Source organism: Littorina saxatilis, linkage group LG17, assembly GCF_037325665.1.
Source record: "Littorina saxatilis isolate snail1 linkage group LG17, US_GU_Lsax_2.0, whole genome shotgun sequence".
NCBI lineage: Eukaryota > Metazoa > Mollusca > Gastropoda > Littorinimorpha > Littorinidae > Littorina > Littorina saxatilis.
This window is the reverse complement of record NC_090261.1, coordinates 35,174,090-35,201,704: the sequence shown is the minus strand read 5'-3', so window position 1 is coordinate 35,201,704 and position 27,615 is coordinate 35,174,090. Positions and strand designations below refer to the sequence as shown.

The 27,615-nt window shown below is 43.0% G+C and overlaps 2 protein-coding genes across 3 annotated transcripts in view; one reads left to right on the top strand and one right to left on the bottom strand.

The window, feature by feature from the left end:
* On the bottom strand, positions 1-22,315 carry LOC138953539 (centromere protein F-like). Its single transcript, XM_070325378.1, has 11 exons — positions 22,237-22,315; positions 19,913-20,086; positions 19,401-19,613; positions 18,498-18,692; positions 17,066-17,239; positions 5,258-5,470; positions 4,451-4,633; positions 3,741-3,947; positions 3,179-3,379; positions 2,230-2,449; positions 1-1,561 (listed from the first exon to the last, which is right to left on the bottom strand). The coding sequence occupies exons 2-11, from the start codon at positions 20,048-20,050 to the stop codon at positions 1,314-1,316; spliced, it is 1,992 nt and encodes a 663-aa protein (XP_070181479.1). The 5' UTR covers positions 20,051-20,086; positions 22,237-22,315; the 3' UTR covers positions 1-1,313.
* A 197-nt stretch (positions 22,316-22,512) lies between these two features.
* The window catches only part of LOC138953484 (tyrosine-protein phosphatase non-receptor type 21-like), a 34,838-nt gene continuing 29,735 nt past the window's right edge, over positions 22,513-27,615 (top strand). For both annotated transcript variants that reach the window (XM_070325327.1, XM_070325325.1), the window contains exons 1-4: positions 22,513-22,638; positions 23,276-23,529; positions 24,250-24,431; positions 25,116-25,213. In XM_070325327.1, coding sequence (XP_070181428.1) covers positions 23,356-23,529; positions 24,250-24,431; positions 25,116-25,213 — 454 coding nt within the window. In that variant the 5' untranslated portion in view covers positions 22,513-22,638; positions 23,276-23,355. The remainder of the gene's footprint in view (positions 22,639-23,275; positions 23,530-24,249; positions 24,432-25,115; positions 25,214-27,615) is intronic.

The window sequence follows — 27,615 nt, the reverse complement described above, 5'->3', positions numbered from 1 at the left end:
ACAATGTGGTTTATTTTGCCAAATTTCATTACAGTTGCAGATAACATTGAATAAAGAATATTCTCCTGTCTTAAAACACAAATCATTATAAGGAAAATGGTAAAAAAGAAACTTCATAAGATATAAATATCTCAATTTAGCATCCTTTATAAAGTTGCACGGATCCCTTTCAAATTATTGGGTTCACTCTTCAAACAAACACAAACTTAAGTGGTTGCTGGCCATCTGTCCATACAGAAAAACACTGCTCATTCCTATGACTGATTGATTATTCAGGCGAGTCAAAAAGGAATTTATAATCAATGCTAGCCCCAAAAACCTGTCTTGATTACTTGTCTGCTATGACTAATATTTACACATGAATAAACTGCTTGTCATACAGATTGCGCATTACTTGTAAGTAAAATTGGCACTGAAGCACAGTAAAAATTGAGATCCAGCTTACTGTAGAAACATGGGAGTAAAATAATAAAACAAAATAAAACATTATTTAAAATATTTGAAAATACAACTCTGAACTGCTCTGTCACCTCGCTCCCCTTCCCATACTGCCAAGCAGATTAAGCTGAGTAAAACATTTGATTTAAAATGTTTAAACGTACGGTATTTATATAAACATTGTGCATTCTGTCACAGTGCATGCAACAATAAAAATACGAGAAGGAAAAGAAAAACAAAAGGCAGAGTAGAGATGACAAACAAAAGCAAAAGTGGCAGTCAGTAATGTTAGTAAAACAGTAAATTACTAAATGAGGGATAGTTTCAGAATAACAGCACCAATATGTTAAAGTGTTAAATAAATCTGAACAAAAAGTTAAAACAAACATGTTTACCAACAACCATAGGAACTCATAGACGAAAAATTGCACTTTCCCAAAAATACACAGGAGACAGTTGATACATCTTTTGAGACAATTGTCACAGGCCACAATGGCCACCATACTCAAGGGCTTCCACCAACCATCTGCTCTTTTCTATATTTTAAATGCACACAGCAGTGGATCTTCTTGAAGCCAGAAATCAAGTGGGGAGGAGATTTAAATACAAAAAATACAGATCAGCCAGGATGCACCTTTAGCTATGAGGGAGAGTCCGCACTTTAACAGAACTTTACATAAGCTTTGAATATATATACATATAAGACTGGGATGAGAAAATAGCTGTGAAAAACAAACATGGACCAATACAACCTGTTGAATCATTACTTTGTATGTCAGTTTGTTTGTTACATTGCCTTGATAAACAATCAAAGCATGGCAATAAAAAAACTTGTGCTGAGAGGGACAGTTAAAGCAGCAACATTGAGTTTTAGTTCAAGGAAACGAAATCATGTGCTCTGTGAGTACACTGCAAATGCCACCAGCCAAGCAGAGGAAACAGAAAGTGACAAGAAACCTGCACTTGTGCGTGGCATTGGCCAGCCGGGATTCCACCCCTGCCAGTTGTTCCTGCCACTGGTGTCTGTCACTGAGGAATGACATCTGCTCTGCCTGCAAATCCTTCAATGATTTGGCAACTGTGTCACGATCCTGGCACGACTCCTCAAACTTCTTTGTCACATCTGAAACATCAACATTTCATCTTTCTGTGGTCTCTAGGCTGCAAAACAAATAAACCTAAGTTCCAACTGTATTGTTACTTCACTTTCCCTGGAAGAGCGTGGGAAAAGGATGGGTGGGGGTATACGTGATAAGCAAATGATAGCACAGGGATGGCCAAATCGTCCGCCCGGTTGCCAGGGGCGAGTAAAAAATCCGCCCGGCTAGTAGAAACCGCCAGGCAACTCGCCCGGCTGGCCAAAGAAAATTCTGGTCAAATGCGACCATTTTGGTTGTAATATCGAGTTATAAAGCCATATAAACACCGCAGATCAACTGTGGTATGTAACGGGCCAGCAAAATTTCTGCCGGGCTAGTGACTTTCTTGAAGTTACTAGCCTGGCTGGCGAATTAAAATGTTGAGATTTGGCCATCCATGTAGTATTATACCTCTAGCAGCTTTACTGGCCCAAAATATGTGACACATCAAGCATGACAGCAAACCTTTTTCTTGTTTGAGGGTGTGAATACCTGAGCGTGTATTTTGTAAGCTATATTTTATAGTAAATAGATCATAAAATATGTGCAAAACTTGCATCACATGCAATTTGCAACAGGGAGCAACTTTCTAAGGCAGGGCAAGACCTCTTGCAGAACGCAAGCACTACACAAAGCCATGCATTGAACTCACCATTCAGGGCAATGTCAGAATCTTTCTTGGCTAGCTGCACGTTAGTCAAGACTGTGGCATGAGCCTCATCCTTCTCCCTGGCTTTCTGTGCAGCTGCAGACAGGTCTTCTTCTAGGCGTTTGCAGCCTGCCTCCAGTGCAGCCTTCTCCTCCTCTACTTGCTGTTTGCTCTGCTTCAGGCGATCCAGTGAGATGGTCTGCTCAGTGTAGCAGTGACGAACCTGCAGCGAAGAATAATACTTAACATCGATGCTGATATGGAAAATTTTGTCACCTTTGACTCCATGAAGCTGTCAGTTTGTTTGTTCGTTCATGGGCTGAAACTCCCACGGCTTTTACGTGTATGACCGTTTTTACCCCGCCATTTAGGCAGCCATACGCCGCTTTCGGAGGAAGCATGCTGGGTATTTTCGTGTTTCTATAACCCACCGAACTCTGACATGGATTACAGGATCTTTTTCGTGCGCACTTGGTCTTGTGCTTGCGTGTACACACGGGGGTGTTCGGACACCGAGGAGAGTCTGCACACAAAGTTGACTCTGAGAAATAAATCTCTCGTCGAACGTGGGGACGAACTCACGCTGACAGCGGCCAACTGGATACAAATCCAGCGCGCTACCGACTGAGCTACATCCCCGCCCCAGAAGTTGTCAGTAACTCTTAGAAGAATGAAACAGCAGGGGCATTTATCCAGACGTCATGTAAAACAGCAAATATAAAGCCCCGTATAGCAAAACCAGGGCTAACCACGCTCAACAGTTTCTGAAGAAGTGCTTGCTGGCAACTAGCACAATTTTTAATCAAGATGACTTTCATCCTCTTCAGACTGAGAAAGTAAAGTTGGTGTTTTCTTGTACAAAAACCTAAAACGGCCAAAGAAAACATGATGCTCACACACCAAAGTCCATTCCCATAATCACCATCACTTTTAACATTTGGGTGAATCTCACCGTGTCGAGTTCTTTCTGCAGCTTGGCGCTCTTCTCGCTGACGATGTCCAGCTTTCCCTGGTTCTCTGCGAGCTGCTCCTCTAGCCTCTTATTGGTTGTCTCCAGATCCTCACGCAGGCCTTTCTGTCGACTCTCCCAGTTCTTGGTCACTTCTTCCAGCTCCTTCTTTGTGACTTCTATGTTCTTTGTAAGAGTGGAAATCTGCAGGAACAAGCGAGGATATATATATATATATATTCACAAGAGGGTCATACGTTCGACTGCTGGTATGCCCAGCAATCACATCCTATTTGAATAAACTAAATGGCTTTGTACTGCTATGAGGTCTTAGTTTCATCACAACAACACAGCTGTTACTCCCAGCTTTTCGTTTTGCGCTCTATTGTGCAAGTATATATACAACCCACACAGATCTCTATGTTTAACTAAAAGCTCCAGCCATCAAGTGCCCAAAGCAACAGTCAACTCAAATGTTTCCCATTGCCACTTCTAAAATGCACGGCTGTCTGAAAGCCTCACAACACCACTCAATTCTCAAAAGACATAGGGTACCTCCCCTCACCTGTTCATCCTTTGCAGCCACCTGAGCCTTGAACTTGTCAGCATCATTCAGGGCTCCTTCCAAGGAGAGGTCTTTGTCCATGATGGTGGCACGCAGGGCATCATTCTGCTCTGTCACTCGATTCGCTCTGTCTTGAAGGGCCTTGACCTCTTCTGTCAGCTTCTCCAACACCACCACTTTCTCCTCCAACTTTCTCCCTGTTGTCTCCTAATCATCCAATATCAAACCATAATTGTTAAAACGTCTTTGAAGGAATAAGTACATGGGTGCAACCTGGAAAATTCCAAAAACCGGCAAAGTTGGGGTCCAGCTTTTTTAGTATTTAAAATGCAAAAAAAAACCTCTCCTGGAACAAAAACATCGGCAGCCGATGAAACCAAAAACCGGCTGCCGGCGTGTAGCCGGCAGAGTTGCACCCATGTAAGTATGTAAAAGCAGGACGTTTCCAGAACACTAAGGCCAGCTTTAAGCAGACAGTTCAAGGTGCTTGAAGAGTGTTTAACCAGCCTTTTCCAAACTTCATTAAAACTTTTACTTATTCCATTTGCTGTCCTCTTTAGCTTTCATTGTTGAACAAAGATGCCAAACAGAACTCACCAAGCAAACACACACTTTTATAATTTGAACCACCAAACACTGCAACTGGACTGAGACTAAATCCTCCTTTATAACACAACACCAACACAACAAGAGAAAAAGACCAAAGTTACCTTCTCCTTGTTGGCCACCTCTAGCTGCAGGGTCAGGTTAGCGACAACAGCGTTGTGAGACTGCAGGGCCTGCTCTGTGACTGCCTTTCTATCCGTCAGCTCTCGCTTTGTCTGCTCCAGTGATGTTGCTTCTTTCTCCAGCCGTGTCACCTCTCCCTGCAAACGCTGCTGCTCCGACTGGGACTGAAAAGTGCCAAAAACCATGAAAGGTGAGAATCGAAGAGAAGGACTTTTGGGTAGTCTGGGTGGAAAATCAAAGTTACCATTAAAACCAAAAGGGGTATAAGGCCAACAAACAAAAACATAGTCTGTTTACGATAACATAGGCAAAAAAAATAGGGTCAGTAGGTCGGGATTTTTTTCTCTAAAAAAAACATATTCTTAAGTTATTTTACCAAAAAACAAAGACCCCCCCCCCAAAATAAAGTCTAGGGTCGCGCGAAAAAATAGGGTCGGTCGGGATACCGTAAACAGACTATATTTTGTGTGTGGCCTAACCTATTAGTTTTAAAGTTTGCTTTCACAATTACTTACACATTACGATAGGATTGAATGCCAATCCGGCAATTTTATACTGTATGTTTGGTCATCTGGTAAGGCCCCAAAGAGAAGACCAAATATTGCCCAGTCTTTCTCTAAGCAGTCCCCCCCCCCCCCCCCCCCTAACAACAGTAAACAGCTTGGGTATTTGCAGATGAAACTTACCCACGTGTCTGCATAGCTAAGCACTTAAACATGTCATGAAGTTATTAGGAGAAGGCTATCAACATCATGGTTTTTCCTTCAACCCTCCAACATCAAACCTACCGTGGCTAGCTCTTTTTCCATGGTGGACTTGCTGTTGTTAAGCTGACCAGTGAGGAAAGAGTTCTGATTTTCTTTTGCTGTCAGCTCGTTCTGCATTTTACTGCGCTGCTGTTCCAACCCTTCGCACGTCTCGGACAGGACTACAAGCTCTCGTTGTAAGGAAGACGCCTCTGACTTGGTTTCCTCTGTCTTGCGCTTTTGGTTTTGGAGAGCCTAAAGGAAATCACAAAGCCAGAGAGCAAGAATGAAACATGTTCATACTCTTTGGCTCATCAAGGTCAAATGTAAAACCACAAAAAAAGGGAAAAGGTTCCAAGGTTTGGGACAAAGGTCTCTCTTGGAATTTGGATGATGGACTCGACTCATAAACTTGGATTTTAAAAGAAAAGCTTTATTCAGCACTGAAGATCCACCAACTTGCGGCGTGAAATGCAAACCTCTTGTGCACTGGCTAAAATCCCACCCATACCCCCAACATCCGGCACACAAAAGTTTGCCATGATCAGGCTTGGGAATGAGTAAAAGTGGTTTGGGAGTACTGACATTTTGGCCGGGGTCCAGGGGCAGCGCCCTGGTGGGGGGACCAGGGGGGCAAAGCTCCCCGGGAAAATGTTGCGTTTTAAGCATTTTTAAGGGCACACAAAAAGTAAAGCATCGGGCTGCGGGCCGGGAGGTCGTGGGTTCGAATCCCATCAGGGTCATGTGGGTTTTTCGGGCTACGGTCGTCTCCTACCCAGAGTGGAAGTGCTATGGTTCCTATGGGAAGGATGGAATCACACAGCCGAGTGTCATTCACTTAACGAATGCGACTTTGAGGGTGCTCAGGTTCTGTTTACCTGACCAACACCGCAGGTGCGGCAGTTCTCGGGCCTGGTTGACACCAGGATATATTATGACAGTAAGCGTAGAGTGCTGCCCTGTCACGTAGTCTCAAACCAAATTGGAAATCCATAGCATCATCATTATAATCATCCTCATCTCATTAATCATCCAAAATTATAAAATGTCCTTGCTCTTGTGGCCCTTCATGCCCAGAGCTCTCATGGTGACCTTGGTCTCATTGTTCCTGTTCCATCCTTCCCTGAATAGTACTTCTGCTGTCAGTCTTCAACGTGTGACGTTCTGGGGGGTCGACGGAGTTCTGCTCTCTGGAGGGGACGCTCACTTAGTCTGGCTCCGCGACTTAACAGTCAATGTCGTTAGTAGGGGGCATAGTAGGTAGTGGGCTGAGTCCGTTAGCTCGGGACAGACCCACTACTGAACACCGTCGAAGTGACTCAGCAGAAGTGCAGTGTCAACTTCCGAGGGTAGCCTACCGCAACGACCCGACATCCCTCCATTGAGCGTCTGTAAAATCGACAGGTCTGGCAGCGGAACGAAATTCAGATGTGGATGGAGCAGCGAATGCAGGGACGGGGCGGCGTGAGAAAACACCGGAACAAGGAACAGGTGTAAGGACCAAAAAAAAAAAATAAAAAAATAAAGATCAATCAAGAAAGGATCAAAAGAAAAATGCAGTTCAAGAAGTAACCTTTCCATGTTATAATACTTTTATCCTTGCTCTGAGAAGTAAAAATCAAAAGCTCATTATCACAAGATGATCTTGCAGCATACTCCATCCAGTGAACAGGTAGTAAGCATAAAATCTATCACCAAACTCAACTCAGCATAAAAAGTCCTACAATGTCTTGAAACATTTGTCTCTGTACCTGTGAAATCAAGCTACTGTGCATAAAATCCAACACCAAACTCAGCATATAGAGTCCTATGTACACTAAGTCACACACTTTACAGAAAGGGTGCAGCTATAAGCTACAAACAAGAAGGGCAAAGCCCATACGACTCACATACAAATTAAGTAGATGTGCAACGCCAAGGCACTGCATACCCCAGCGAAAGACAAACCTCTCTCTCTCTCTCTCTCTCTCTCTCTCTCTCTCTCTCTCAAACACACACACACGAACACACACACACACACACACACACAGACACACACACCCAAGTTACACACGTACACACGTACACACATACACACTCACTCACACGCACTCACTCACTCTCTCACACACACTTCACTGTACACACAAAACACACCCCCCAACCGCACATATAGACTGACGGACATACACACCTTTACAAACAAACACACATACACTTACGCACACGCACAAACACAAACCAACACACACACTCTCTCTCTCTCTTTCTCTCTCTCTCTCTCTTTATCTCTTATACGAACAGACACACACCCACACAAACACACACACACACACACACACACACACACACACACACACACACACACACACATGTACATACGCACGCATGTACGCATGCACACACCCACAGACACACACACACGCACACACACACACACATTGACTCACACAAATCTCATACACACAATACACACACTCATACGCACATACACGGTTGGCCTTGTGGTAAGGCGTCCGCCCCGTGATCGGGAGGTCGTGGGTTAGAACCCAGGCCGGGTCATACCTAAGACTTTAAAATTGGCAATCTAGTGGCTGCTCCGCCTGGCGGCTGGTATTATGGGGTGAGTGCATGCTAGGACTGGTTGGTCCGGTGTCAGAATAATGTGACTGGGAGAGACATGAAGCCTGTGCTGCGACTTCTGCCTTTTGTGTGGCGCACGTTATATCTCAAAGCAGCACCGCCCTGATAATTATGGAAACAAACAAACAAATACGCACATAGACAGACGGACACACACACCTTTACAAACAAACACATATACACACTCATACACACACAAACATACACACAAACTCATGCACACACACATTCACACACACACACTCCGGTTGGTCCGGTGTCAGAATAATGTGACTGGGTGAGACATGAAGCCTGTGCTGCGACTTCTGTCTTGTGCGTGGCGCATGTTATATATGTCAAAGCAGCACCGCCCTGATATGGCCCTTCGTGGTCGGCTGGGCGTTAAGCAAACAAACAAACAAACACCCACACACACACACACACACACACACACACACACACTGTACATACGCACACACACACACACACACACACACACAAAAGGGCAGATACACGGGAACACCAAGGGAGGAAAGACTATGCAGAAACTGTGGAGTGGTGGAGGATGAACTTCACTTCCTTGATTCATGTACAATGTATGCTCATCTCAGGCAACAGTTATTACCGAATACTTCCACCGGCAGTGATGAAATAAGAGTCAGTTCTCTGTTTACTGACAGCGACATCCAAAGGCAATTGGCAAAATATGTGTACGATTGTTTTCAACTACGCAGATGCAATGCGTCTTCCGACTGTCCTCAATAACCTATGCTCATCTTCAGGTCCTCTTTGTTCACCCTGTTCCACTTGGTTTTGTATTACATGTATGTTATGTTATATTGCTATTTTTTTCCTGTACTTATGTATCTTGAATGTGTCAATAGGCTATGTGCTTTAATGACAATAAATTCTGATTCTGATTCTGATTCTGATTCTGATTCACACACACACACACACTCACACACACAAACACACACACATTGACTGACACAAATCTCATACACACATAACGCACACTTATACGCACATAGACCGGCACGGTTGGCCTAGTGGTAAGGCGTCCGCCCCGTGATCGGGAGGTCGTGGGTTCGAACCCCGGCCGGGTCATACCTAAGACTTTAAAATTGGCAATCTAGTGGCTGCTCCGCCTGGCGTCTGGCATTATGGGGTTAGTGCTAGGACTGGTTGGTCCGGTGTCAGAATAATGTGACTGGGTGAGACATGAAGCCTGTGCTGGGACTTCTGTCTTGTGTGTGGCGCACGTTATATGTCAAAGCAGCACCGCCCTGATATGGCCCTTCGTGGTCGGCTGGGCGTTGAGCAAACAAACTAACAAATACGCACATAGACAGTCGGACACACACACCTTTACAAACAAACACATATACACACTCATACACACACAAACATACACACAAACTCATGCACACACACATTCACACACACACACACACACACACTCTCTCTCTCTCTCAAACACACACACACACACACACACACACACACCAAGTCACACACACACACACTCACTCACACGCACTCACTCACTCTCTAACAAAAAACTTCATACACACAAAACACACACCCATACGCACATAAGGACAGACGGACATGCACACCTTTACAAACAAACACACATACACGCGCACACATACACTTATGCCCACACACACACTTACACACACACGAGTACAGACTCATGCACGCGTGCGCACGCACACACACACACACACACACACACACACACACACACACACACACACACACAAATACACACACACCACACACATACGAGTACAGACTCATGCACGCGTGCGCGCACACACACACACACACACACACACACACATACACACACACATACACACACACACACACACACACACACACACACACACACACAGTAACACTAACACATGTGCACAAAATGAACACAAACACACACACTGCGCGAGAGAGAAAGACTACAGAGAGGCATGACGTCATGATGCATTAATTGACGTCAAAGACTTTCGACCGTGACGTATTCTTCTTACGCGAGCTTTATCCATTAGACTTGGAAACTACGGAATTTCTACCCGTCCAAAGCGGCCTGGGGTGGCGTTTGCTGAAAAAATGGGGGCGCCTATTTTACCCACCGTATTTTTGTTAGTATGGTCCTCATTTTTGGTGAACTTCCATCTCCAACTGTAGCACGTAGCCGGGCACAACGAATCCTTCTTTATCATGTATTATTCGGTGTGCACATTTCTCAAATCGATTACAGTATAGCGTTCACGGGATACCTCCAGCTTCGCTGGGATAACTAAACCTAGCAATGACATCATACACTAAGAACTGCTTTACACATTTTTCCTACCAAAATACATGTGACCTTGACCCAAGGTCAAGGTCATTCAAGGTCATGCAACACAAAGCTGTTAATTCAAGACATAGGAAGTACAATGGTGCTTATTGGCTCTTTCTACCATGAGATATGGTCACTTTTAGTGGTTCACTACCTTATTTTGGTCACATTTCATAAGGGTCAAAGTGACCTTGACCTTGATCATATGTGACCAAATGTGTCTTATGATGAAAGCATAACATGTGCCCCACATAATTTTTAAGTTTGAAACAGTTATCTTCCATAGTTCAGGGTCAAGGTCACTTCAAAATATGTATACAATCCAACTTTGAAGAGCTCCTGTGACCTTGACCTTGAAGCAAGGTAAACCAAACTGGTATCAAAAGATGGGGCTTACTTTGCCCTATATATCATATACATAGGTGAGGTATTGAATCTCAAAAACTTCAGAGAAAATGGGGAAAATGTAAAAAATAGCTGTTTTTTTAGACAACATTTATGGCCCCTGCGACCTTGACCTTGAAGCAAGGTCAAGATGCTATGTATGTTTTTGGGGGCCTTGTCATCATACACCATCTTGCCAAATTTGGTACTGATAGACTGAATAGTGTCCAAGAAATATCCAACGTTAAAGTTTTCCGGACGGACGGACGTCCGGACGACTCGGGTGAGTACATAGACTCACTTTTGCTTCGCATGTGAGTCAAAAACCTGTCAATTCTCTTCTGTTTCTTGGCAGAGGTTTCTTGGCTAGAGTGGCAGTCAAACTGCTCAGGGTGCTGAGCCTTTGACTGTGTCAGTGTGTGGCACTGTCCATCAGCCTTTGACTGTGTGGCACTGTCCATCAGCAAACGCTTGCCTGCTGCTTTTGACTGAGCAGGACCTGGCTTGGCTCCAAGAGCATTCTTTTTCTTTTCCCTCACCTCTCTATTGTTAACTTTTCGGCCATTTCTTCCACAGTTTCCAAATATCTTTCCTAGGGGCAAAGACTCTGTGATTGCAGCACAATGGTAACAACGACGCGTTCAGGCCGGAAATTGCCTGTTAGCTTGAGCGAACGGTATGATCAGGAAAGGACCAAGTAGGAATCGCAAACGTTTGAGAATTTTTTTTTTTTTTTAAGCAAAAAGCGGTTTTGTCGTAGCGGAAATTCAACTCGTCGCAATTAGAAAAGGAATTCGTCGTATTTACGACGAAAGGCGCATCATTCCTAGGCCTGTTGCAGGCCTGTACCTTGGCGGTCGCCCGATCACCCGGGGCAGGTTCAAATCGCGTCGGGCGAGTTCAAAATTCCTCTGAAATCGCCCGCTGGGCGGGTTCAAATGTAGCTGAAGCACAAAGTCGATAAGCAACGCAGCCAATCGGAACGGCCGGTGAGCAAAGATCTCTCGCGGCGATCTCAAAATCTGTCACTTCTTTACTGCACACTCACCCCCCCCCCCCCCCCCACTTTGAGAAGGACTCAGGACTACCACCAATCAAGCCCAGACACATTGGCTAGACAGCTACCCCCCTGCCTCACTTGACCGTGTCATCACCCCTCCAGTGCCACTAGCGATTGCATCAGCAGTCAAAATGGCTACCCACCCCTCCCCCCTCCACCCCCCTCTCTTAACTTAACAAGATATATTAATGTCCTACAGGCATAGATTGTTTGCCTCTTAAGGACAGGACTGGGGTAATATGATATTAAATTTTTTTTTTTAGAAATAAAGAAAAAGGGAGGAAAAGAAAAGGGCAAGATCAAGCAAGCCCAACCGTGATGGGACCCCGGACCCACTCTCCATGAGTACAGGAAGGGGGGGGGGGGGGGGGGGGGGGGGGGCGCGGTCAGGCAATAAGTTATTGCCTGCCTGCCCCCCCCCCCCACCCCATAGGAGATATATGTTAAGGTCCTTGTAAGAGGAGTATTTATAATATTTCCTTTATATACGTCGACTTCCTAGGGGAAGGACCATTAACCCCTTCACTGCCACAGTGGTAGTAACTTATCCGAACGGTCTATGGGAAAGAACTGTGTTTAGAACCCCTACAAGTACTTGGACAGTGGTTACCTCCCATTTAGTTTTCAGAAATGTCCTGAAATGTTGTTCACACAAATCCCACGTATGAGATACGGTTATGGGCGTACGATAAACAGAAAATGACCACGTATTACATACGGGGTGGGCAGTGAAGGGGTTAAGAACATGGACTTTAATTCAATTATAGTTTCGTTAAAAAAATGATAAAACTCAGGACCACCTGTTGGTTTAAAACTAATAAAAGTGACATCATTGTAAGAAAAAATATAAAGAACATGCGCAAACACGTAATACTGATCTTATATAGGGTAGTAAAATTGAGAGAAAACAGCTATCCTCTCGTTTATGTAATCATGTTTCAATGTGTATTGTATAATCCGGAAGCAGGAGTTTAAAACCAATATATATTAAGGGAAAAGTCTGGGTTGTGGCACTTGATCACTAGGTGGGGCACTGCCCTTCCCTCCCTGTTACCCGAGTGCCAACAACAATAGGATGAGCATTAAGTTAAAACCGTTGACACATGACGATCATGTATTTATGCTGGCCTTATCTTATTTTGCCCCCAATTTAGGGAGTCAAAGAAGATTATAAGGGACTTACAGTGATTTTGTAATTGTTAGGATTTCCTCAGATGACAGGTCTCTGCTCCCCGCGAGAACGCTGAGGGCAGACCTGTTTACCCCCATAAGTGTTTTGGAGTAATGCTCAGCCCGAAAAATAGTAATCCTGGCACAAAAATGGTAATCATCCAGCATTCGTCGCCAATTACAACGCACATGACAACTGTGTGTGCGAAACGCAATCATGCACATATATCCATCATTCACAAACAAAACACATCAGTCAGTTTTTGTAGTCATCATAATTTCAAAGAAGATCACATCAAAAGCACATGCATCACTGATTCTTTTTCTTTTGCTCGTAGTAGGCCTTTTTCAGTGTGTCAAGCGCTTCTCTACTGTACTTGCGCTTGCCGAATGAGTGAGGGCGAGACTTCACCACTAGAATATTAAAAGGCTCTCCAGCGTCTCATCAGACAGACATGATCTCTGGTCAGTCCTGTGCTTTTTCACCCCATTTTGCCATTGAAAAAAAACCAATGCCAAACATGTGAATTGATAAAAAAAATTTTTAACATTTTTTTTTATTTATGAAAATCGTAGTCTTGACACGGATAGCGGAATGGCGTATTTTTTGCAGAAAATCGTAATAAATTACGCCAAAATCGTAAGGGTAAACAGGTCTGTGAGGGCCATGAGACAGGTGTCTGGTTTTGGGACGGACACTTTTTTTGTGGTCACAAAACAGTAGGTATCCGTTAATAAGTTGATGAGAGCCTCGGGGCTCTGCTTCTGTCTAGCAGTCACCATAGAGGTGAGGCAGAGTTCTAGGTAGCTTCTCGTCTTTTTCTTCTGGTTTTTGGATTGTTACGAACACAGAGTCTCTGTGACTATCGACTTTTTTTATGACTTCTGCTGTCAGTTTCCTTTCCTGCGAAAGTTTAATGTCTCGCTGTTTTTGTTCTAGGTCGGTTTCGATCTTTTTCATCACTTTACTGTAAATTTGATCGGCCACTCGGCATACCTCGGTTGTGCGGAGTATAAGGTAAGGCTCAGAGCGAACAGAATTCGTGCAGCCTCATATATTCCGTATGCCGAGGCTATGCAAAGAGCAGAAAACGAAATAAATAACGAAAAAGAGGAAAGACTACAGAGAGTAGCCCCCTCCCAGTCTCCACGAGAATTAAAAGACAGTTTTTGGAGAGCGGATGCTCCACAACTGACCTCAACCCCCCAAACTGGATACGCTAATGCCGTTCACTACCGTTAGGACAGAGATAAACACCCCCCCCCCTCACCCCTGGTGAAAAGTTCAGTCAAAACAAACCATGAGGAGGATGACAGTGGCACTCACTGCACTCCAAAGAGCCCACTAAACAAAGAAAAAAACAAGCCATTTAACCAAGAAGAATTTGTCACCTCCCCCTCTCTGCTATTCACTTCACTTCAACCCCTCTCTTATCTAAGTCTTCCCTGGCCAGTCCTTGAGAGACTTTCACATGTTGTCAAAGAAACAGTTTCCTCTCAGGTAAAACTCGGTCATTGACCCCAGGTAAAACTCGTCATTGACCCCAGGTCAATGTCTCTACACTGGGACAGGCAGCTGTGTTCAGATTGCAAGTACTGGTCATTGACCCAGGTCTCAAGGCCAACCAGCTATTACAATGCATCTGCCTTTGATCTGACCGCCCACCCAGAGCAAACATATTTCCCCTCTGTATTTTTCCTTTGATGTGGATCTATGTACCACTGATCCAGTTTCTGTGAAATGTATAGGTCACTGACCGCAGGGATACTCACTGAGACCGTTTTCTAAAATATGTTCACACCAGCTTTGCAGGGATGCAACTCTGCTGAATCAAAAGCATACAGATCACCTGTAAACAATTCTAGGATCAGGAAATCTGAACATCTTTTTGTTTTCATTAGGAAATAGAAATGAAATATAATGAATGCTTTTGATTATTTATGACTAAAGCTGTGGTAAATTTGGCTGGTATACAACATTCATACTTCTGCTGAATCTAACAGTAACATTAACCCCTTGACTGCCTTATGACGGGTATACCCGTCATGCGTTTGTGCAGCCGCAGCGCCTTAGGACGGGTTTACCTGTCTTCTCCGTTCAGGAATTTTCCAGAAATGCTACGTCACCGCTGACACACAAATAGCAGCCAATGGCTTGGAAGGATACCTCATTCTCATGAATAAACATAAATGGTGACGCGGTTTTGCGCCTGAAGGCTATTTTCGGCCTTGGCGACAGGGTAGGGGAGAGAAATCTCGACTCGTCAAAATGGCTAACGGTGACAGTCGACCGGGCCCTAGTAGGAAAAAACAAAGCCGGACTGACGCTACAGGCGGTACAAATGATTATGGATACTGACAGGGGAAGGGGGAGATCTTCTTTCGGACGAATCGTTGGAAACAGGTAGATGACAGTGATTATAATCAGGCATGGGAATTGAAAATTGTAAAAAAAGGTTGAAAATTTATAACTGAAGACGCGAAGCGTCAAGTCGACGGCGCGAAGCTCCTAGCCTTACTAGGGGGGTCCGGGGGCATGCCCCCCCGGAAAAATTTTCTCCAAAGAACCCAGATGGTGCAATCTGGTGTCATCTGAGCTCCAAGTTTGCCATTATAGTACCATGTTTTGCTTTTTTGAAGAAAAAAAATATATACATGTATTATATGGTCAGGCATGGTACTGAAGGAATGGCAATTTTAGCTGAAAAAAAGCCGGGGGTCTAGGGGGCCACTCAGGCCCCTTGGCGGGGTCAAGGGGCAGCGCCCCTTGTGGGGGTCAGGGGGCAACGCCCCCTGAAGCTGACGACTTTTTACTAATTCAAATGTGTTTAGTGCCCTCTCCTTGAAGCTGAGAGGGATATAAGTGAAAGATAACAAGGCTTGAGTAAGAAAAAATAATAATCTCAAGTCAATCAGCAGATTTTTTTTTAATTTTTTTTTAAATTTTTATTTATTTTTTATTTTTTTTTATTTTTATTTTTTTTAAATTTTTTTCGGATTTTCGTTTTCGGCGGATTTCCGCCGATCGGCGGAAGAGTACCATGCCTGATGGTTTAAATTTGTTAAAAAATTGATCTGTTGAGACAAACAGGAAAATGTAACTTGTAACACAATCTGTGCAATCTGGTTTACTTTCAAACATAAAAGTTCAAGTAACTGAGGCGGGCGTAAGCAGTGCGTGAACAAAGTAAGGAAAGTTTTCGCGGACTTTTGCGCAAAAGCAAAAGTAACCAGTGCTTTTTTTGTGTGCCTCCCCCCTTTATTTTTTCGGCGGACACTTTTACTTTTTCAGCGGAACAAAAAAATCGGCGGACAATTCCCATGCCTGTATAATCCTGTCTTGGAGCAAGCAAAACAGCCACCTGTGTTTGATCCACAGGCACTGGAAGATGCGCCGGACTGATTTGTCAAAAGTTCATATTTAAACATCATTATAAGCCAAACTAATTATCATTTCCATTATTAGACACAAAAAACAGATTCTTGGTTCAATTTCCTTTAAAAATAACATAGGTTTTACTTACCTACCTACTGCCAGTTTGGAGGTAGAATTTTTTGCGAATTATTACACCCCGAACTCCAATATTCCCTGGCAGTCAGGAATGCACATACGCAAGTTTTGATTGGCAGCGAAAGGGTTAAGAACACACACATAAAGAAAAAGAAAAAAAACAAGAAAGCAACTTAGAACAACTTTTGGAGTCAGCTTTTTATACATTTTTTCACACATAATTTTTTATACATAATTTAAAAAAAAACCATTTTGCTGATTTACTTTTTTTTATTTTTTTTTTAAAGTTTATGTGTGTTTATGTGGTAAGTGAAGTTCCATAGTAAATTACTTTATAAATTGTGTGGTAGGGGGTACATAAAGGGGGTAACTTTCAGTGAGGTTTAGTGTGTGATTGTGTGACAGGGTGTGAATGTTGTTTTGATTTCTTGTTTCTTTGTGGCGGCTTTTATTTTCAATTCTTTATTAAAACAAGGTTAATTATCATTATATTAAAATATAGCATTTTAGTCATCAAGTCTTGTGTGTGTTTGTGGTAGTTATTAGTACATGTAGTGCAAATCCACATGTATGCATTATAAGTATGAATGTACGTCTTTTGTGTATGTGCTTAGCCCGCGACGAACCGATGAGGTGGTTGTAAGAAATCTGGCTGGTTGGGGTCCGGTTGGGATTTTGGGGGCCGGTTCAAATTTTGACTTACCGGCCAGGTAGCAAAAAAAGTTAAGGTACACCCCTGCCTGATGATCTATTTTTCACTGCGCTGTCTGTCCTCACCTGATCCAAGCTGTCCAACTGGCACTGTTTCTGGTCGCGCTCTCTTCGCATCTTGTCGAGCTGCTGCTCCAGTTGACCCAGGTGCTGCAAAGCTTTGGGCGGCAGTTGTTCCTTCCAGTCCATCCCTGACCATGTCTGTCTGTCGTTCATCTGTCTGTCGTTCATCTTTGGCACCTGAAAGATTTTAGCCATCATAGAATGAGGAACAAGTATCAACAGTTTGAGAGAAATTTCAAAAGCTTGATAGGAAAGGAAAGCGTTCAAGAAGCGCCAAAAGCTCATCATTCATAAAAACACCCGTTTCACCTTTAAACTCCATTTGAAGGTTTTTTTCTGGCAAAAACCCAATTTGGCCCAATTGGAGATTAACCACCACACTGGGTGAATCTCAGACCATCACTCTTCTTTCACTGTTTCAGTATATGCTGTCATTCGGGACTATGCCCTCTTTTTATCACGGTCGAAGTGGAAGTTACGTTTTTTGTAAGTAAATGAAAACAAGACACTGAATCAGAAAGTTTGAACACAATAACAAAAATTGCATGCATTCTGTTTTAAAATTGACACAGAAAAAAATTAGATGGAAGAAAACTGAAAAAGTTAAAATTTGTGTAAAAAAACAGTCATTCATTAAAGCCATATGTACTCGATGACTATACACGCTAATTGCTTTACCAACAGCTGGAGACAGACTAAATTAAGTTCCCTGCAAAATATTGTGGTCTAGGACCCCTTAAATGTTGAGATATTTGAATTTTCATTTTGATCTGGATCGTCCTATTTATAGATTTGGCAACACATGTAACGTTGATGCAAGGGAGAGAACACCGCGGCTTTGTTGACATCCTCACTTTTTCAGAGGCTAGAACAAGCTGTAATGCATGTATTATGGTCCGCGCATGGTGACGTATCGTCATTATATGGTCTTATGGTGAGTTTGACATCGATTGTGGGCAAACTACACTTTGTAAACACGGGAGTGCGTTAGTATGCCTTTAAAGCCATATGTACTCGATGACTATTCACGCTAATTGCTTTACCAACAGCTGGAGACATGCTAAATTAAGTTCCCTGCAAAATATTGTGGTCTAGGACCCCTTAAATGTTGAGATATTTGAATTTTTATTTTGATCTAGATCGTCCTATTTATAGATTTGCCAACAGAGGGAACGTTGACGCAAGGGAAATAACTCCGCGTCTTTGTTGACATCCTCACTTTTTTAGAGGCTAGAACAAGCTGTAATGCATGTATATGGTCCGCGCATGGCGACATATCGTCATTACATGGTCTTATGGTGCGTTTGACATCGATTATGGGCAAACTACACTTTGTAAACACGGGAGCGCGTACATATGCCTTTAACAAAGTAAACCAGAGAGGTTGGAAAAATCAGACAATCTCATGCATACATTTACAACGCTTCTCACAGACCTGTATGCTCTGACTCTGAGAAGCCAGACTGCTGGTATTAGCATTGGAATCTTGCTTCTTGAGACAGATATCACTGGTGCTGCTGCCCTTGGATGCCAGCTTGTCCGAGAGATCTTTGTTTTCCTGCATCAATCGCTTGGTCTCCTGCTCCAAGTGTTCCAGTTGGCTCCGCATCTGGTTCTGCTGGGAATGAGCCTGCAGACAATCATCACTCTACAGACAATGTTATTTGGGCGTCATCACTTTTTTGGTGGTACGCGTTCACTCAGAATTTTTGCAGACAACACAAGGTTTTGCATGTGCACTGTTTATAAATTGCTGGAAAACTGAAAGTTGTTTTGCATTTTGACCAGACTCTTCAAAGGCCAACAAACCGTTTTTTTCAAGCAAAGGAGATTTTTTTACTCGCCCACACAGCTTTGTCACAGTGTTAGTGATAGTGTACCGTACCATCACTCAAGATTGGAAGCAGCAGGATCGTTTGCAAGGAAATAGAAATTGTCTCAATGGAGGATGTGCCACGTACAATGAATCAATAGCAAAAAAGACAGTAACACATTTCAACACACAAAATAACACAATATATAATTTAGTAGTAATACATGTACTAATTACGTACTTAGTTAGAGCACAACACTAGGTAACCCTCGCATTTGGCAACATGTGTAAAACTCACACAACCACTGCAGACACATTTGCAACAAGAACTGATCCAGTGCATCAGTAACTGATAAACAAACAGAAACAGTTGCTAGCGGACGATGTGTATGACCACAATGTTGGTCATGTGAAATGTCCTATGTAATTCATGAAGCCAGTCAAATGTCCTATTTATGTTGGTGAGGTCAGGACAATTGTCCGTTTCACAAAAATGTATAGCAACATCCCTGTATTGTCAAGTACCTTTCCGCTCTCTCCGTCCACAAGTTGCTTGTTTCGAGCCATCTTGGCCTCCAGGTGAGAAATCTGCCCGTCCTTGGCGGTAACATCATGTTGCAGCTTTGACGTCTTCTTCTGCAGGTCCTCACATGCTTCAGACAGGTGCTTGTTGTCTCGCAACAGCTGCACACTTGATACTTTCTCCTCTTCTGTTTTCTTCTTTTGGTTTTGTAATGCCTGATTGCAAGAGAAAACAATCAACTTTATTCACTGAGAAAAAAAAGGCAAAGCACAAACAAAATGACTACTCATTATCCTAATTTTATGAAAAACAAAAACTACAAGAATTGAAGTAGTGAATTCTATATTTGTTCTTGTGGTGACTGATTCATTTTTCACCCAATCTGGGTGCTTTTTGTGTGCGCCTTTTCACACTTAATTGAATAACTCAAGAGGGAAAAAAATCGCTATAAAAAAATTCATATGAATAAAACGGACATTAAATTTAAAATGTTCACAGTTCTATTTCTACTCACAACTTCCAAACTTTCCAACTGGCATTGTTTCTGCTCTCTGTCTTTCTTAAACTTGGTAAGCTGTGTTTCCAGTTGTGAAATCTTCTGTAGGGCCTGTGGTGGTAAGCCATCCTTCCACTCGTCTGCTGCCCAACTCATCTTGGAGTTGGACTTTGTAAACACAATTCACTGGATCTGAAAATATTCACATACGCAAACACACTTTTGTCTTCACATACTGTGCAACAATAGTTTTAAATAAATTGAGAGTATGGGAGAAACTGATCTATTGAATTTCAACACCAATTTCCTTCTCTTGCAAGAAACTGACATGCTACCCCCCCCCCCCCCCCCCCCCCCCCCCCTTCAAAAAAGTGTATCTCTTTCTCTTTACTTTGAACAGGAAATAACATTTCAGTCTCGGCTATTTGTCGAATGAGAAAGCTGGTTTCAAGTGAAACCTGATATAGTTACACCGGCCCGACCACAGCAACACAAAGAGGGCTGCATTGTCATACACGTGCCGCTCAACACACAAACATGTATGTCTATGCTCTCCCGTGTCTTGCAACTGCAAGGTTTTTTCTTCTACATACACCCCCAAATACCTCAACAGATTTACATTGATCTGAAAAATGACCCTGGGGCTCATCAAAAGGGCAGATTTGCGCAAAAAGGCGGAAGATCCTCTTGCCTGATTAGTTAACAAAATGCAGTACAAAAATCAGCTTCGCATCGAGTTACTTCAACCAATGTCTATGCTTCGACAGAATCTCTGACAGTGACACCTCCGAACCGCATTTCTCGCAAGGCTTCGGTCAGTCGCTCATCAGTGATCGCGCTGTTGCCGAAATACAAGTCTTTCTGAGTCTAAAACTGATCAGCAGTAATCTTTCTCCAAAAGAGCAAAGACCACAGTTCTTTGAATTGAACTTAAGAAAATCTTTAATGAACGACCCATCGGACTTTGAAAAAGTAAAGGTAGCTTGTGGAGAGTGCCGGTCACCGAGCCTGAGGGCTCTGTCACCGGCTCACCAACCCATGGCCTAATAATGGTAATGGCATTGGCACTGGCAGTTGCCATTTTTCTTGGATAGAATAGATTAGGTGAGACTGAGAGGTCCCCATGAAATGCTACTTCCTCCCTCCACTCACCTAATCTTGCGGCTAAGAAACAGGAGGGGGGTTATTGTTCAATCAAGAATCAAACTTTCTAATAACATTAAGTTGATTAACAATAGTTTTGAAAATAGACATTTTTAGAATGCAAAATTGCAATGTCACACGCTTTCCTTCTTTGCCACTACTAAAGCAAACGTGTGCAAGATTGTATGTTACACGCTTTGGAGCATGTGCAAGAACGGATTCAAACTCGAAATCGTCCCTCCAAAAGCCCCAAAATGCACACACGACTTTTATTTCTCCTGCTGTTGTCGTGTCTTCTCTTTACAAATTCTTCAACGCTGAGAATACTGAAAACGGCATCCCAGACTACAGTACTGTTTCCATACGCGAGTTTAGCTTCCCTTGGAAAGTGGCTCGCTCAGGAGGCCTGTTAGTCTGAAACTAGAAGGACAGAGTTCTGAACATAGATGACAAAGACCCCGGAAAGAACAAACATTTCGCGGATGCAGACACAGAAAGACGTCATGAAGAATGGAATGCTTCAAAAGATACAGACTGTGACGATGACTGTGACGTCATTCACATATACCGAGACGTCATTCATAGTTGTTCGTTCACTTTCGTCAAAAAGTAGATCTCTCCACAATGGCTGCTCCTGTGTTTAGGTTTATCAAGCGTGAGTACGCAAAACGTGTTTGTTCTCTCCTCTGTTGAAGCTGTGAGACATAATCGCCATTACGAGCTAGTCGTGTGACAGAGAGTGTTCTTGCACACTCGACTGCTGCTGTTTCACTCCGGCTAAAGCCGTCGTGAAACATCAACAGTCTCGTGTGCAAGAAAACTCTCTGTCACACGACTAGCTCGTAATAGCGGGTAATATCAATTTTCATATTATATTATATGGAGAAGTAGGACTGTACCAGAAACTTTCCAAATTAAACTACCACAAACAACTTATTGGAATAGGTCTCAAAATCAAATACTAGTCTACTCTGCGACTGGTCTAACAGTAACAGTGAGTAACACGGTTGATGTTGAGTGGGTTAGGGTGTGTGGTGAGCCGAGAACGATTGTGAACAACATGGTCACACGCAAATTCATCTATACAAGGAATAATTCACTTAAAACACACTAAGTTTAGATCATAGCTTATTTCTATTCAGGCGTGCTCGCTCCTTCCCTGGTCTTACTTTTAGTTTCTTCACACTAACAAACTGTACCTTAGAAATCCATTCTACACAATGTCAATGTAGTGCTCGCTAGAATTCAAACTTCCCTCATAGTTCAACCGTATCTTTAGTGCGCATGCGCGGATGCAGTAGATCGATTTACGACAACATCATCAACTAAATCAAGATATAAAGTCATTCTGTTCACAATCAATAAGGAAAATCTCAAACAAGAACCATCAAAATAGTTTTTATTTAGTCAAAGACTCCAAATCGACCAGCGTAACAAAACTGCTTTTACGACTTTGGCATGTTACGCCACCATAGCATAGCCATAGCCTGCTGATGGCCGCGAGGAAGAAGCGATGACAACAAAAATGACTTGTTTTCACCCCGCATTCCTGAATACCCCACGCCCACTATGCGATGACTGTCCAGCAGTGTAACACCCTAGTGCGTTTTTATTTGGAGTCATATCAGACGGTAGATCGTGTGTTTCGTAATCATGCGCAGTTGTCTAGTTTTCTGTGAAACTTTAGTGAAAAGTTTCGTGCTGAGTGAGAGTGAGAGACAGTTTGTTTCTGAACTGCATCAGCGGCCACTGTCTGGGGACCCCTGGGAGGTTGTAGAACTAGTAAATCGTTATCTGTAGCTCTATGTTTACAACAATCACAGCACTAAAAGAATGTGTAACGTGCCATTGCTTTCGGTTATTATTTTTAGCTTCGTTTTCGACTTAAAAAATTCAGGACAAGTGTGATACTGATAGAAGGCTAGAAAACAAGCAGGAAATTGATGAGCAACGTGAAATTGGTTATGAATTTTTATTCTTATCTTCTTGTCAGTTTCAACACGTAGAACAGACACCAGGCACGTTTATTCCTGGGAGAAAACCCCCCATCAAATAAACCCCAAGGCCTACTTAAAACTGGCTGTAGCCTACATAGTGGTACTTCACTACTTGTCCCCATACTTGTTATCAACTCTTGAATTCGATCATTATCTGTGATTTTATTAATTTGATCAGTTTTCTTCTCCATACAGTTCTAGTGACAAGATTAACAAATTTTGAATGGAACACTTGTTGCAGTAAGGTGACAAAGAATTTCCTCTGAAGTTAAGAGCACTGGGACAGTGTCAACACCGACTGCAAAGTCAAGTGAGAAAAAGATGCCTTTCAAGTGGAGGCTGAAGAAAACCAGAAGCTATGAAATCTCCTCCAAGAACTCTTTCATTGTGGGAGTGTACCTGCTGGACAATTCCTTCCTGGAGTGTACCCTGAACTCAGACAGCACGGGCCAGGAGTGCCTGGACAGCATTGCACAGCGCATTGAGTTGTCAGAAGTGAGTGTTCATTATTCATGTTATTGCAAGTATGATTTCTATTCTAATTGTTGTCTTATTTAAGTTATTTAATGGTAAACACATCTGTTATTTTATTTTTTATTTTATTTTATTTACGAGGATTTTTATAGCGCACGTATCTCACCACTCAAGGCGACTCAAGGCGCATGTTACCTATTAATGCCGTGTGAGATGGAATTTTTTACACAATATATCACGCATTCACATCGGCCAGTAGATCAACAGCCTATAGGCGCTGCATCCACCTTTCACGGCCTATTATTCCAGGTCACACGGGTATTTTGGTGGACATTTTTATCTACGCCTATACAATTTTGCCAGGAAAGACCCTTTTGTCAATCGTGGGATCTTTAACGTGCATACCCCAATGTAGTGTACATCTGTGTGTGCATGTCTAGCCTTTTGATTTTTTTCCCAGTCCCAATGCTGAGGATATTTTCCTGAAATTACTTAGCAGCGAGCTGCATGTTCTGTAAGATACTTGTCAAGATTGTGAAATTTATGAGAAATCCTGTGATTCTGATGATGTTTTTGTGGGGTTCAGTTTGTAAGTATGTATGTTGTAAGACTATCAGAACGTGTACATTAGGATGGGTGTCTAAAAATGTGTGTACTTTTTACTGTCTTTTATGTGAATATATATATATGTCTTTAAAACATGAATTTCATCATTCAAGTGGTTATTGTGATCATTTGCAGACATGTTACTTTGGACTGCGGTTTGTGACCAAAAAGCTGCAGTTTCACTGGGCCGACTTGGATCGGCCGCTGAAACGACAGTTGGACAAGTATGCACAGCCCTCTTCTCATCCCCACTGTCTGTACTTTGGGGTAATGTTTTATGTTGCCGGAGCACATAGAATCAGTGACGATGTTGCCAGGTAAGAAAAGCAGCGCCTGATACTAGCGATAGATGCTTGCCATTATTTTGAGTTAAAAGTTAAAAATTAGAGATTCGATTGCTACAGTAGCAATATTTGTCCATAAAATACTCATACGGTCATAGCCCTGGGAAAGGGTAGTGCGCAAAAACATGTTTAAAAGCCTTCATCTCTGCTATTGCAAGCGTAATTTAATTGAAAAGGGCAGTATTTGGTGTTATTCAATTGTGTTTTTTAATGTTATTTATTGTGTGGTAAGTTTTGATTAATTAAAGCAAGCATGCCAGGAAAAGACAGAGTAAATGAAAGGTAATAATCTGATACAGTGATAGTCAAGTCTATAAGCTTCTTAATTATGACTTACGCTTTGGTTTAAAGACTGTACAAAACATGTTTTATTTGTGTTTATTGCAAGTAGCAGTTTTGTTATTCAGTCATGGAATAATGGATGCATACTATTTTGATCAGACACATTGGTCACCGTCTGATAATTTTGACATGTTCAATGCCTTCTAACGAACAATTTATTTTTTGGGTAAGCCAGGGTATCTACACCTATACATATTTTTAATCCAGATCCAACTGACCATTGTTCTCTGAGTCTGGAAATAACTCTGAGGCAGCTACTAGAGAAGTGAATACAATTTCATTCATCGATTGACAGTTTCATATTTTTGTGTGCAGATATCACTACTACCTTCAGCTCAAAAATGACATTGTGGATGGGCGTCTGCCCTGTTCTGTGGAACAAGCTGTTAGGCTGGCGGCATTCAGTCTGCAGGGTCAGTAATCTCGGCATTCTAATGGTTAAGCACAAATTTAATAAATGCAGTGGGACCCCCCCCCTTATGTTTTAATGTCTTGTTTTTTAAGTTTTTTATTTTAATGTTTATAGATTTTCTTTACATAGGTTCTCGTTCTTGTATCGGTGAGTACAGTATTCCTTTGTTTTTTAACTTTGTTCATCTTGCCACAGTCACTTCGTTGTTTAGATTTTTTTTTTATAGCTTCTGTATACACACCGGTGACACTGTGACGGTTCCCCTACGCTTTGTGTTCGGTGCCCTGACCCTTTGTGTTCGGTTCCCACTCGGTTCCCACACGCCAAAATTCGCGGACAAAACATCCATTTATGGTAGTATTACGCAATGTTGCTCTCTGAGAATGGTCTTGTTAGATCTGTGAGTGTTTACACTACATGCCTAGGTGCTGTTGGATTGAAGGTTTTTGATATTTTAGCCGTTATTAGGTAGAATGCCTTCCACTTTACTGCAAAACTGCATAATTCGTAGCATCGGCAAGAAATATCCTACCAAAAAATGCCTGCTTGGAACTGTCGTTGGTCCAGCAAAAAGTTCAACATGTCTGTAGCAGACAGCCCAAGTTTCAAGATTGTAGGGCCATCCAAACAGCCGTAATAATAAAAACAACAAAAGTAGTCAGTGAAATTGGCTGTGTTCGGTCCCCACACACTTTTGTGACGTAGGCGTGACGGTTCCCATAATTCATTGTGTCGGTCCCCACTTTCTGTGTCGGACCCCACTTTCGACCTAATTTCTCTGTGACGGACCCCACAACCAGCCTATTTTGTGTCGGTCCCCACACCTTCTTGGATTTATGACTTGCCGGTTACTTGTATCATTGTATTCATTGAATCTAATTGTCTCGGAGTTATCAAGTTTTCAGCAAAAACCGGCAAGGCAGCACCTTTTGTGATACCAAGTAAGTCAGATGACATCAGTATGTGTGTGTGTGTGTGTGTGTGTGTGTATGTGTGTGTGTGTGTGTGTGAGAGAGAGAGAGAGAGAGAGAATCAGAATCAGAATCAGAATGTTTTATTCGCGGAAACACTGAATGGTTTTTAGCGAAAGGGTGTTGTGGGGTTGGGATGTCGACGTACAAAGCTTTCTGGATACCGAAACATGCACGATCGCGAAAAGATTCTCGCTACTGGAAGTCCGATAGCGAGTCAGTCTGTGCACACAGCTAGGTGTAGGATGTGCACGTCCGTCACACGGGGGTCTTTGTTCGTTATTTCCATTAACAATGCAGGTCGAAGATCAGCCCAGGTACAGTCTCACGGCTGCCGCCAAAACATTCAGGTCTCTGGTCGCCTGCCTTCTGTCTTCTGCGAAGTCGTCTTTGCTCAGAGGTTTCGACCTCTTCAGACAGCGCGCTGAAGAGTCTCTCATTTTGATGTACCAATCAGTCACTTTCCTTTCTCTTATGTCGTATCTTAGCACGATGTCGTCCGATTCGCATACAAGCACGTTCTGTTCAAAACGCTTGTCTAGCACCGCGTGGTGTATGGACTGGTTACGGCGGATATCCCTCAGCCTTCTCTGCTTCTTCGTATTTGTCACTGCACCCACTTGTTCGTAGATATCATCTAGGAGAAAACCAGCCTGCTCTGCACTGTTCTCAATAACACGTTCCTCTTCTGTCTCCGAGTCCCCCTTCCGCAGCGCCTTCCCCTTCCCCTCACTCATCTCTGAATCCACTGCACTTTCTTCCACCAAGTCAGTGTTTTTGTTTACATAGCACGCATGCATGTCAGCCAGTGACCCAGTTTCAAAGTCAGTCGCCCGTTCGGCGATATCTAATTCACGGTTTTCACGTGCTGAATTGCCATAGTGATGCAATGGTGACAGCGATGGAATGCTTGCTTGCTCATACTGTGTGTCACATCTGTCATCTTTGCCTACACTTTCCTTTTCTGGCGTGGGGGAAAATAGGGGGGTTGGGCGAAAAAGGGGACTTGCCTGTTGTTCCTGTTGTTGTTCCTGTTGTTTGGATCTTGTGTAGGCTTCGGCCCTCATCGCATCACGTCGTAGCTGGCTGGGGGGCTTGCGACGAAACTGTTGTTTACTGGTTGAGTGAGCGGTAATGGCGGCTGTGCTGCTACTGGTCATTCGAAAAACAACGACTGTCTTGCTTCCTTCAGAGGCAACTTTCCAGGAAGTTAGCTGATTTTCAGCAAGCAGGGCCTCTAGCATGGCTTTTACTGCGGTTGGAAGTCCAGCAACAGACATTGTGGTAGAGTAATGAAGAATTTCGAGCTGGAGAGATCGCAGCAGTGAAAAATCCGCCCTGCTTGATCTCGTGCCGTCCCGAGACCCCGAGAGAGAGAGAGAGAGAGAGTGAAAGAGAGACAGATAGAGGGATATAGAGAGATAGAAGAAAT